General features: G+C 29.1%; 2 protein-coding genes across 4 annotated transcripts in view; one reads left to right on the plus strand and one right to left on the minus strand.

The window, feature by feature from the left end:
- Positions 1-2,043, plus strand: part of LOC102590543 (isoflavone reductase homolog) — a 6,601-nt gene extending 4,558 nt beyond the window's left edge. Inside the window, exons 3-4 of the mRNA XM_006353638.2 lie at positions 679-882; positions 1,692-2,043. Of these exons, the coding sequence (XP_006353700.1) occupies positions 679-882; positions 1,692-1,858 (371 nt within the window). The 3' untranslated portion in view covers positions 1,859-2,043. The remainder of the gene's footprint in view (positions 1-678; positions 883-1,691) is intronic.
- Positions 1,839-4,262, minus strand: LOC102589796 (myb family transcription factor APL-like). 3 transcript variants are annotated; one of them, XM_015311442.1, is made up of 7 exons: positions 3,563-3,939; positions 3,216-3,396; positions 3,012-3,088; positions 2,862-2,925; positions 2,599-2,674; positions 2,408-2,477; positions 1,839-2,245 (listed from the first exon to the last, which is right to left on the minus strand). In XM_015311442.1, the coding sequence occupies exons 3-7, from the start codon at positions 3,057-3,059 to the stop codon at positions 1,958-1,960; spliced, it is 546 nt and encodes a 181-aa protein (XP_015166928.1). In that variant the 5' UTR covers positions 3,060-3,088; positions 3,216-3,396; positions 3,563-3,939; the 3' UTR covers positions 1,839-1,957. The 3 variants fall into 3 exon arrangements, with proteins under 3 accessions (XP_015166928.1, XP_006353697.1, XP_006353699.1); XM_006353635.2 differs by lacking the exons at positions 3,216-3,396; positions 3,563-3,939 and adding an exon at positions 3,946-4,262; XM_006353637.2 differs by lacking the exon at positions 3,216-3,396.
- Between the last annotated feature and the right edge of the window lie 9,158 nt (positions 4,263-13,420).

Genomic DNA, 13,420 nt, shown 5'->3' on the forward strand with positions numbered 1-13,420 from the left:
TTTCAATTTCAAAAATTATTTTCTACTCTAGTAAAAATAAAAGATATTTCTCAAAAATATTTTTCATTCATAAATCAAACACTAAAAATCTTTTCCGGAAAATATTTTCTAATCACCAACCAAACATGAGAAAATAAGTCAAAAATCAACTTGTTTTCCAAGAAAACATTTTCTAGGAAAACATTTTCCATGGAAAACATTTTCCTTCATACCAAACACACCCATAGAGTAACTCTTTTGGAACTTTATAATATTTATATAGGCGATTGATATTATTTACATTTTCAAAAGGAATTAATTTTAATAGTAAAAATAAAAAAAACAACTAATAACATATTAATTTTATAAGTTAACAAGTAATTTGAGACATACTTTAATAGCGTTGACAAATAATATATAATATAAGATATGAAAAGTAGCAACATTTCTATATACCGATTACGGATATATAAAAGAAAGTGCCTTTAAAGGGTGGAGTGGGTTGTCAAAGTGAAATAGTTTTCAAAATATAAAAAAGTCGTTATTCTTTTCAAAGCAGATGAAAAATAAATAATATCTTATAAAATGGAATGAATGGAGTAGCTTTTATTATAAGTAAAGTACTTATAATATAGTTTTTATATTTTGTAAAATTTGACTCTCTTTTTTGTCTTTCTTATTTGGGTTATTTTTATTCAGTGGTGTACATGGATGAGGATGACGTGGCAACATACACTATAAAAAGCATAGATGATCCAAGGACAATGAACAAGACAGTGTACCTTAGACCACCAGAAAACATTATGACTCAAAGGGAATTGATAGCCAAGTGGGAAAAGCTTAAAGGGACACAACTTGAGAAAATTAGCATCTCTGAACAAGATTTCCTATCTTCCATGAAAGGTACTTATAACTACTCGGCCTTTTAATTTATGTGATATAGTTTGGTCCGATGAAAAAATTAAGAATGAAAAATATTTTTAAAACTTGTGGTGTTAAATATATGATAACATTTATATAATAAGATTTCTGTTGGGAGTGTGAACCAAGTTCTACATTGATAGCTGAAAAGATTGAGAAGTTACATATAAGGTGTATAATCTCTTAATGTTGTGAGGCGTTTTGAGGAAAAGTTGTGCAGGTTTGACCAAGGCAAACAATATTACATCGTGTTAAGAATATCTTTAAACTGATTTAGCATAACAGTTAAAATTTGTTTAACATGAAAGAGAAAATAAATAAATATATATATGTATATATATATGCTTTAACTGTAAGAATTTGTAATATATAGTAGTACATCTTATGCAGTTGAATATGTAAATATAATTTCAAGAAGATCTTATTATAATATATTTTACTAGTATCTGATTGATGCTTGCAAAAGTTTAAGTGCATTAATTTAGTTCAAAAGAATGTAGTAAAACTGCACTCCGAAAATTGTTCCCTCCTAGTTATGCTTTTCATTAATTTAATTTTTTGTACTAAAAGAATCTTTACTCACTTTTTTCAAAACAATATTTAATAATTCAAAAACATTCGCTCTCACTAAAACAAAAGAACAAGACTCATGTGAAATAGTGAAACGTTATTACAGAGAACATATAATATAACATTAAAAATCATTTCCACAAGAAAACTTAACTATTATAGTAAAATGTTATTGTCGAGAACGACTGTTATAGAGAGATCTGACTCGGTATTTGATGCAGAAATGGACTATGCTGGGCAGGTAGGAGTGGGACATTTCTACCACATATTCTATGAAGGTTGTTTAACTAACTTTGAAATTGGACAAAATGCTGAAGAAGCCTCTGCTCTCTACCCTGAAGTTTGTTATACTCGTATGGACGAATATCTAAAACGCTTTCTTAATTAGCTTCAATATGTTTGAATTCGTGTTTCTTCAATGAATGAAAAATTTGAGCAAATAATGTACTATGTAATAATCTTGTGTGGACAGAACAATGATTGATAGTCATATATAGCTACTTCTGGAGTTCAAATCGAAATTAATGGAATCTTCTTTGAGCTTATAAAGATTCATATCCTTCTTTTGCTCTATGTTGTTGTCCCGGTTCTCTCCATGTACCGTGTAATCCATTAAATTTGACAGAGGTGAATTGAAAGCAGTGAGATGAGCCCTTGTTGCTTCCGGTGCACTAGGAGAGTTCATGTTATCTGGAAGGCTCTTCTGAGCTTTATCTAATATTGCTTGCAAATACTTACCCTGTGCTTCTATTCTCATTTGCAGTTTCTGTTGCACCTGTGTAGAGCGAGAATTAATCTTGCTATTAGAATGGGTGACCTAAAGCCAATGAATGTTGACTAAACATAGCTAGAAGAACAGGATTAGAATGTTTGTATGCTTTCATGATTTACGCTCATTAGGAATACGAATGGTGCTAGTAAATAAGTTTATGCATACCTGAAGCTGCTCCTGTAATCTTTTCTGAACTTCAATGTGACACATTACAGCCTCCGTGGTTGGGACTTCTCTGTTTAGACAGAGGTGCCATTCATTAGCGAGAAGTCAACAGATTAACCGAGTAAATGTAAGCCTAATAATAAGGTCTATTGAGGCATTAGCAAACCAATCGCACACAACATGTTACCTACCCTTGCATAAAGTTCATACTTAATGAAGAGGTACTGGGGCCTGAGGACTGCAAACCAAACTGTCCAGAGGAGTCCCCTGTGAAATTCGAGAACACAATGCAATCATGATAAGATTTCATCATAACGAATCTACACACGAGAAGCCTTAACGAACATACAAAGATCATACAAAGTTGACTATTTCTACAATCAAATAGGCAAGGGTTTATGTAGCACATTATTATGCTCTTTGCTGGAAATTCTCAAAATTATAGCAAACTCACCGCTGTTCTCTTTGTTTGCCTCTGCTGCATTTTGTTTCTTGGCCAGCTGTCCAAGTCTATACTTCTGAAAATACAAGGTAAAAGACATCCAAAGTGGTTATCAGAGAGAGAAAAAATTGAAAAAAACAAGGCATAGAAACAAACTTTTACCTGCAAATGACTCTTCAAATGGTATAGTGTCAAGCCCTTCATGCCCATCAACCTCAGTACTAATTTGGGAGTTGCTTCTGTAAATCCAAGACCTTCCATCAAACATCACCGTACGTATAACAAAAAATGACTTCAAATGCAAGAATTCACTTAGCACAAGCAAGTGAAGGCATGTAAAATTCATATTTTAACTATCTAGTTTACCTCCTGAAGCTAAATCTAAGTCAAAGGTGGACAAAGTTATCTCAAGCAATAGAGATAAGAGGATACTCCAATTAGCAGAATTGACAGCCTTGACATGATTTTAGTCCTTTCCACATATTCCCAAGTTAATTTCTCAGACAGTCACTCAACTAACAACTTTTATCTCAAAAAGGACATCGATCTAAAAGTGGATCAATGAATAGCAGGATATCAGAAACAAAATTGGGGTCAATCTAATGGTAGACTCATTGAGATTAACCAAATAGCATAGAAAATACTCATTCAATTGATAAAGTAACAATCAAGAGCTAAAATGGCTGCAAAAAGTATTCTTTTCCAAAGAATACCTCTCTACTACATACATAACACCATTCCAAACCAACTTGCAAAATTTAAAATGAATCAAAGAGCCACTCGAATCGGAGCATAACAACTGTTCATTACTACTTAAAAGTTGCACTACTGTAAGTCTGAGAGAAATAAGTTTGGAACTACAAATGAATTCAGTAATTGTCTTTCGAAAACAATCTCTCTGATCTGCCTTCACAAGGTATAGAAGTAAGGTCCACATACACACCACCATCCACAAACCCCACTTGTGGGACTACACTGAGTATATATTATTATTATTGTTGCAAGTGAATTCAGTGATCCCCAACACAGAAAGTAGAAAAAGATGGCTAAACATTTATTAGCACAAAATGAAACAAGATTAAAAGAGAGTACTGACTATCAGGGCCACCAAGCTTAGTGACAGCATCAACAAATTGTTGATGTAATTCAGCAGTCCACCTCAATCTTGGCTTTGGGTCTCTTGTCATCATCACCCCATCATTCTCATACAAATAACTTTCCCCTCCTCCCACCCCATCAATTGCATTATACATATATACTATTCCCACAAACACTGAAATTTAAGCAACAAAAATAGCTCAAATTTTAGTACAATGTTCCAAGAATTCTCAATGATCACAAGGATACAAATTCAATAAAGAGAAGAAGAGAATCAAATGGAGTTTCCATTTGACAAACTTTAAATAAATAAAGATGTCTCTTCTGATGGTTTAATATTTTTAAATGAAACAGTATAACGTATATATATATAATATTAAAGTGAGGAGGGATTCTTATTAGTTTGTCTCTAATGAAAAAAAATATCAACTAACATAATTTTACATAATTATGAGTTACAAAAGAATCGAAATAAAGTGTATACGAAATGGAAAAACTATCTAATTAGACAAATAATACTACTATATTTATTAATTCTCCCTATAATTTGAAATAATTACATATTATCTTATTAATTAATAATTTCATTACAGATATCTAGTCAGATACATATATACATGTATTTTTGCTACCAAATACACTAAAATAGGGGAGAGGCGAACGAGAAAAATTAAAGGAGAGAGGCGAGCGAGATAGTATATGTGTCTTAAATACAGAGTTAATATTATAAAAGGTCATTAAACTATGAAAAATTATCTAGCAAAGTCATTTAACTTTGTTTTATATCAACAAAATCATTCAACTTAAGGTCTTTATCTATAAAAATTACATTTATCATTAAAATAAATTTGATAGTATATGTATCTTAAATACAGAGTTTAGAAAATTGTTTATTTATGAGATTCATGTTTATAAATCATAAATAATTTTTTTTTTTTGCTATTTCAAGTTTATTCTAATGATAAATGTAGTTGAGTGATTTTTAAAGATAAAAACTTCAAGTTAAGTGATTTTATTGATATAAAACAAAGTTTAATGTATTTACTAGATAATTTCTCATAGTTCAATGACCTTTTAAGATATTAACTCCTTAAATACATGTGAATCACATTAGATACATGTATCTGGAATACCAAATATAAGGAGAGAGGTGAGCAAGAGAGTCAAATACATATGAATTCACTTAGATACAATGTATAGATCTAAAATGAATTACAGATAATTTTGATTCTATGTATTTGAATGTAATTAACTGAATGCGCCAGATACATGTATCTAAAATCCAAAATCTGGTAAAATTCATAATATTATAAACTAGAATAAATTTAAATAATTAACTCTCGAACTAGTAATTTGATTTGACTCTTTCAATTTAGTGTACTTTTTTTATATAAAAAAACTCTTTAAATTATGGATACATGAAGATATAATTGCGGTATCAATTTGGATAAAGAAAACGACAGGGAGAGGGAACATCGGCGAGGAATCTGAAGAGACATGAGCGCCGATAAATAATTTATTTTATATTGATTTAACGGTGACACATTCCATCCACCTTTTTCTAGTCTATGAAATTCACCATCATAAATTGATACCGCATCACATCAAATTAACTTATTTATTATAGTAAAATATATAAGAATAATACTATCAATCATTTAGGAGTCGTTTGGTGTGAGGGATAAAAATAAATAGTGATGAGATAAAAAATTTGTGGGATGAAAATAAATAGTGATGGGATAAAAAAATTGTTTCTTATTTGATTGTCATGTTTGGGACAACTTATCCCAGGATAGTTAATCCCTATATTTGAAAATCCAACTTTTATTTTGCGATCATTAAAACATCGATACTTAGAATACTACTGAAATATTGAATAAGCTTATATACATCGAAATTTTGTTGGAGTAAGTCCTAGATTATGTCTATAGAAAGAGGAATATATTCCTTCAAGAGATATTTCAAAAAAATTCATAAATTCATGAAATATTAAAAAATATATTTTTCTAGACAACTAAATACTTCAAGAAAATCTACAATATCCTCTTTACAGGAGATATAAAAAATCTCAAGGAAATCCAAATAAAAGAATCAACAAAACAAACAGATTTACGCTTACAATATTTTTATTAATAAAATTATATTTCTTTATATTTTATTGCAATTAAAATTAGAAGAAAAAAGAAGTGTTTAAACTAGTAAGGTAGAAGTCAAAAAAGAAAATTTTAAAAATTTATGATGTTTTTGTTACTCCACTTTATTGCAGCGTGGAATATTCGCCGGCAAACGAGGAATAGAATTATTTGTGTACTCACGTGCCACGTCCTCCTAATTACTCAATATTGACAATCCACTCTTCTATCAAAGAGTGGTCAAGACTAAATCAAAGAATAAAAAATAAATGTCTTTAAAAATAGTATTTTTCACTTCACCATAATTATAATATAGTAATATGTAAGTTCAAGTTTACTTCTAAAATGCCTAAAGTTAATCGTTTACTTAAATGTAAATACTAAATATAGATAAAAAATTTACCATAATAATATGTGAATGAAGAAAGATAAGATTTAATGAAAAAGTAAAGACGTGACACTTAATAAGATTAAGTACAAAAAAATATTTATAGTAACTCTTTGTACAACTTCAATTGTTTAATGAAGTGGTGATTTTCCAAATAAATAAATAAATATAATATGATGACAATATCAATAGGAGTAATATTTTATTCGTGAAAACTATTTTCAAAATAATACTGTTTAGGTTTGGATATACTTTATTAAGGTGGTAAATTATTGCGGCGAAATATGATAATTGTTTGAGTTTGATATACTTTATTAACTAGGTAAATGTTGAGGAAAAAAAAGTTTACAGATGAAATGAAAATAAAATCACCTTTAATTTCGTGTGCTTTATACATGTGATTTTTAAAAAAAAATCTGAAAGATATATTATATTAATATTAAAAATTGTCGTATACGTATAATAAGTGTACGTGTTTTGCGAATACGAATATTGAAAATGGCATTTCCTTTCCATGTATTGTAATTAAGAGAGGATTGCCGTTAATATTACTCCCTCCGTCCCATATTATAAGTCACCTTTTTTATTTGCACTTGCATTAAGAAATAAGGTAATTTTACCCTTATGTCCTTATTTAATGTTTGCTTATGACAACTTTGTAATAAATGATGGAATGTTAAATTTAAAAAATATAAATGCATTTGGATGACTATTTAAATTTTACTTTTTGGAGCCAAAATTTTTCACCAATTGATCCAAAAAAATTTAAAAATCAAGTTTTTCCCACCTCAATTTTCCTATATATTTTGTGTAAAATATTTTTTCATAATTTTATATATAAATTCTTAAAGCAAACATGAAAACATCACAAAATATTCAAATTCCATTACTTTAAATTGATCTGAATTTTCCTGTTGAATCTAATGTTATTGATAATGAAATTAGACGACAAATGAATTTTAGTTCTAGTTTGACAAATTATTTGTTTTTTTATTTAAATGGTGCATAACTCCTTTATTTGGATCTTGATTTTTCTCAATTTGGCCTTCACATGTTTTGGTTGAGTTTTCTATTTTTACATCCTTTGAACTTTTTGAAATGTCATCTTCCTTGATTAAATTTGTTGAAGCTTCAACTTTCAAGATTATTTTTAATTTGTTTTCATCTTTTTAGTTTTAATTTGTTTGTTGATATTTGTTTTCAAAATTAAATTTTATAGAATAAGTAGTGAATAAAGAAAGTAGTTAATTAATGAATGAAGTACTCTCCCAATGAAATTAATTACTTGTAGATTTCCTAGGTTAGTTAAAGTAATACATTTTCAAGATTAATTAATTAATCAATCAAGGATATAATGGGAAAAAATATGATAATTTATGCATAAATTTTATAAAATGACATATATTATGGTCCAGCTATTTTTAGAAAGGGGTGATTTATAATATGGAACGGAGGGAGTACAAAATTTCTTTAAAACATATATTACAGCCAACATATAATTTATGCACTCACCTAATCATATTTAAAAGATATATCCATATACCAATCTTCTGCTTTGTATTGTTTTTTTTTTTTTTGCAAAGATTTAACGAAAACAACCTTTATTTTCAAACTTTTTTTTGTAATAATATTTATACACCTAACATATAAGATTATACATTATCATGCACTTATAATATATTAATTTTGTATACAAGTATATAATTGTGTATAAGAGATATTTATATATATTTTTACATTGTTAATTATACCAAATTATGAAATATTATAAGGGTCCGTTTGACCATGCGATATGGAATCATGATATACTATCATAATATGGAATAATGAGATAAAGTTAAAGTTTTGTTTGGACATGCGATATGAAATTTTTGTGTTGTATATTTTCTCATAAACATCAGAATGTCATAAGTTGTAAAACTATTAAAATAACCCCAATTGTTTATTCAATCTTACCAAATAAACAAAAAATTATAAAATCGCATAATAAATTATTACAAAGCTACCTGTTCTCACTTATATAATTGATTGTTTCATCTAACTTTAATTGATCAAACTTTGATTCAATAAAAAAAATTGAACATAAATTGTAGTGTGCTAGTCTTTAATATAATCCTCTCACATAGTACAGACAATCTTCTCACGTTGAACTTGCATTTCTCTATCATGTGACCGAGAAAACAAACCAACATTGTTACTTTGAGCGATTTGTTAGTCAATATCATTCACAACTATATTTTCATGCTCATAGACCATAAATATTTCATCACCCCTTTGGTATTATCGCAAATAATTATGTAACACTGTACAAGTTATGACAATTTTCACTTGTGTGTCAATATCATATGGTTCATGCCTTGTTACACTTGTGTGCAATTACACATTTTCAGTGCATTAATTTTGTGCTAAAATCAAACATATTGGAAGTAGTGATTATCAAACATACATCACCAATTTTTTCTTTTTTCATATTAAATTGCTTTAAACATTTTCATATGTAGCCGAAAGAGAAGTTTTTTTATTATGAAAAACCAAAAAAATATTACTCCCTCCGTTTGTATTTATATTCACCAAATCAATTTTTACTTTATCATTTATATTCACCAAATTGAAAGCAATAATAAATTTTATGTTGGTGAGAATAATAAATTTTAAAAAGTAATGATGTGATTATTAATTTGATTTACATATTAAATAAATGTTTAGTAAATATAATGTGGGTTGTTTTAACAAAATATAAACTTGTGGGTCAATTTTTGTATTTAAAAAATTCCATATTATGATTTTTGGAGAATATGGTATTCCATCTCATGGTATCATATCATGAGATGGAATCAGTGTAAAATCACATGTCCAAATGTTGATTTCATCTCACGATTCTATATCGTGATATGGTATCGCATGGCCAAACGCCTACTAAAAAATGAGTTTCTCTTCTATCAACTTCAATCCACGGAAACATCATCAAAAAAGCTCAATTTTTCATATTGAATAGAATCAAATTTTAATCACAATCTTAAAATGGACATCTTCAACAAACCTCAACCATCGAATTTATCAAATATTTCAGCAAATCACAAAAAATATTTGTGAGTTTTTTCTAACTTTTAAAACCATAACAATTTTTCACTTTAATTTTTTCAATATGCATTCAAAGAGTAGCAATTGTAGTTTTTTTAGATTTAAAAAAAAAATATGTTCAACTTTGTGATGATAGACCTGAATAATACTCTTACGGTCTTAACTAGTTTCTAGCTATGCATAAAAAATAGAAATTATATCACAAATTATAAGGAATTATATTAAAAGAAATTCTAAATATTTCAAACTATATACAAAATGAACAAAATAGAGTGATTAATATTACCCAAAGGGCCGCGACTCCGATGATGATCATAATTTTCTTGAAAAATATTCTTTATTTTGTCGATAGTTTTCTGGATTGTGCTTATTATTCTTTTACCCCGTGGAATCGAAATCGAAATCGAAATTAGAATCAAAATCGAAATCGAATTTAGAATCAGAATCGGAGAATACCACTTTATTATGTTGGCATCCTTTTTATTGTGCCTTATTATTCTTCCACCGATTGGAATCTGAGAATTAAGAAGGCGTGGAGATAGTCGAATCTTTTCGACTGTAGTAACCATAGTCCGATTTCTTTCGACCACAACAACGATAATCCATAGAAAGAATGATGAGTGAAATTTGCTTATTTCTAAATAGAAGTATGAAAAAAAAGGAATTAAAATTGTTCGTAACAAATTTCCGTAAGCGCTGCAAATTTACTGTAAACAAAATAAATAAAAGAAAAATGTGATTTTTATTGATGAATCTTGTGAGTACAATTCTGTTGTTTCTTAATTCTTCTCTCTTGAACTTCTCCGTGATTCGAGGACCTTCAGTAGTGTATTTCTTGAATATAAGATGATGTACACCTCCTTGAGATGTATTTGATCTCCGGAAATATCGGAAAACACTTCGTCATTTAAGTCGATCTTCGGGAAGAACTCTGTTGACCACTCCTTCGAAGAACTATGCAATTGGTGTTGTAGCTTTCTCCAATTGCAGAATGCTTGTTGAAGAGCTTTCTTCATCCCCTTAGAATGTCATATTCATCCCCTATTTATAGTTGTGGGGTGGAAAAAGTTGCTTATGATTGGCCAAAGGATGTCATTTTGACACTTGGGGAATTGTGATTGGTTCTTACATTTGACTGGAACTACCACCTCATTTCAACATGTGGCATCACCTCATGGTTTTGGGCCTCATTTGACCACGTGACATCACCTCGTGGTTTTGGGCTTCAAGGTGAAATGGACCTTGGACTTAATTTAATAAAAGTTGACTTATTTATTTGTAAAACCCAAATTAATCAACCAACCCAAATAACACATGAATTTAATCCAAAATTTGTAAGAATTAAATCCAATAAAATTTGTGTGTCTACAAAGATCTCAAAGGGAATCAAGGGAAATAAAAAATAAGATGTCATTTCTATACCCAAAGAAGTTGTTATTGAGATATTACGAAGATTACCTGGCCATGATTTGGTTGAAAAGTTAAAGATGGTATGTATGCAGTGATGTTCGATTATCTATACTGGGAGCTATGCCTACTTACACATTGAACATAGAATAAAATATTTGTTGTTCTCTCAATTGGAAGCAATTATTGTTGCCTTTGACAGAAATGAAGATCATTCTGGTACAATTTCTTCCTTGAAATGACATAGTAGTTATAATCAAAACAGTCATCAATTTGAAGATTGAAAGACTAAACACTTATGCACAACAATATATGTACTATTAGGCCAGAACTTTCTTCCTTGGACGAGGATGATATGAGTCAATTCGATCTTTTTCTAATAAAACTCGTTTTCATGTCTCCAATCCTGTAAGAATATCTCACAACTGCACCATATACATGTCTAGATATTTCTCTTAGTGTTTCATTGTGAAATAACATCTCTCTGGAATGATATGATCCATTCTATAAATACTTCTACTTTGTGTCTTGTTTGTATAATATTTCCAATCTATATACAAGCAATGATTTTATGCCTTTTCTTGATTCTGTTTTAATTCTACTGGTACTTATATAACATGTGTGCGAGATACTAATTTGGCTACTTATTGCTGTGGGATTTGGATTTTGTCTACTTTCATATGAATACAAGGTGGGGCGTCAAAAATTTGTTGCTCCCAATTGCACACACAAGTGTACGTGGTCGCACAAATAATATAGTGGCTCTTAAAAAAATCGGATCGAACCCAAAGGACTTCGTATTGATTCTTATCAAAGAAAGACAGAATCAACTTATGCTATGTATTGTTTTCCTTGAAAGAAAATTTATCATAAACAACATTTATCTCCATAGTATATGTGTAAGATTTGTCTAGATTATATCATTTTTAGATTCCACTTATAGAATTACAATGAGTATGTTATCATATTGTATAGAGCCAACTTCTTTTTGTAATAATGTTTATACACCACATACAAAGGTTACACAATCCTGTGTACTTGCAGTCTATTTATTTTGTACAATTGTGTATAAGAGATATTTATATATGTATACTTTTATACTGTTATACCAAATTATGAAATATTATAAAAAAAATTCATATTCTATCAATTTCAACCTTTTAAAACATTATTAAATAAAGTAAATGGGTCAAATCTTTATTGAATAGTTTCAAATTTAACCACAATTTTAAAATGACATCCTCAGCTAACCCTCGACAAATCGCAAAATTTATTTGTGAGTATCAAACTTTTAAAAATTCTAACAATGAAAGTTTTATTTCCTTACTTAGTTTACGTAGTGCGTGTTTGAAGGATAGTGAATGTATGTAAATTTTATCCTTATTTTTGTGAAAAATTATTTTCGATAAATCCTCAGTTCAAATTAATGTAATCAAAGAAAGATGAAAGAAAAATAACGACAATAAAATAACAAGATAAACAAAGTAATTAAAGTAACATGTAGTAAAAATGAAGAATAACATTCAATGCAAATACTAGGTAAGACTACTAATGAAGAGAAGATCACGAGAATAGGAGATTAGCCCCCTATTTCTCCTTTGTAAAATTACTACAACACACAACTATCTACTATCATTTAATCTCTTAATCTTCAATTTCTAAATTTTTCTATTTAGGACCACGTCCTTAGTAAGTTGAAGATGTGTCATAGCTTGTTTGATCACCTCCTCGGTTCTTCTTTGACCTTCCTTTATCTCTCTTAAAATCTGCTATAGCCATACTCTCACCCCTATATATTGATGCCTCCATATACCTCCTCTTATATGTCGAAATATCTTAGTCTTGCTGCTCTTACGTCCGTCACGAAGGTTACTCCCACTTTGTCATGTATAACTTCGTTCCTAGTCCTACCACTCCTAGCTAGTATGTCCGCACATCCATATGAACATCCTCATACCTCATCTAATTTTGAACATGTGCATTCTTGACATGCCAACATCTTCTCTATAAAACAATGTAGGTATCACAACTCTCTAGAGCTTATATTTAAGTCTTGGTGACATATTTTTATCTCACATAACCCGATGCGAGCCTTCATTTCTGCTTTTAGCTTTAATATGATGATCGATATTATCATCAATCTCCCCTTTTCTTGGATATTGACCCAAGCTACTTGAAACTTCCCCTCTCTCTCTTGGCTGTATGACTTTTGTATTGATCTTCACTTCCATCTCTGCTTCATGCAATACATCACTATAAAATAAAAAAAAGGAAAAAATATATTTTACAAAAATAAAATAAAAATTTATAAATCAAAAACTTTTTACATGAAGAATTAAGTACTAAAAGTTAATTAATAATTATATAAGAAAGTTTACCGAAGCAAGTAATAAATAATTATAAAACATAACTTCCAATTTTTTTTCCTAATAACTAAAATAATTTCTCTTGAAATTTATTTTGTT

This window comes from Solanum tuberosum, unplaced genomic scaffold, assembly GCF_000226075.1.
Source record: "Solanum tuberosum cultivar DM 1-3 516 R44 unplaced genomic scaffold, SolTub_3.0 scf00158, whole genome shotgun sequence".
Lineage (NCBI taxonomy): Eukaryota > Viridiplantae > Streptophyta > Magnoliopsida > Solanales > Solanaceae > Solanum > Solanum tuberosum.

What these genes read in the sequence shown, in the direction of transcription:
- LOC102589796 (XM_006353635.2), bottom strand. Translation starts at nt 4,102, where the DNA reads ATGTATAATGCAATTGATGGGGTGGGAGGAGGGGAAAGTTATTTGTAT. An exon ending in GGCAAACAAAGAGAACAGCG is followed by an intron (nt 2,675 to 2,861) that starts GTGAGTTTGCTA and finishes CGAATTTCACAG; the next exon opens with GGGACTCCTCTGGACAGTTT. An exon ending in AGTATGAACTTTATGCAAGG is followed by an intron (nt 2,478 to 2,598) that starts GTAGGTAACATG and finishes CTGTCTAAACAG; the next exon opens with AGAAGTCCCAACCACGGAGG.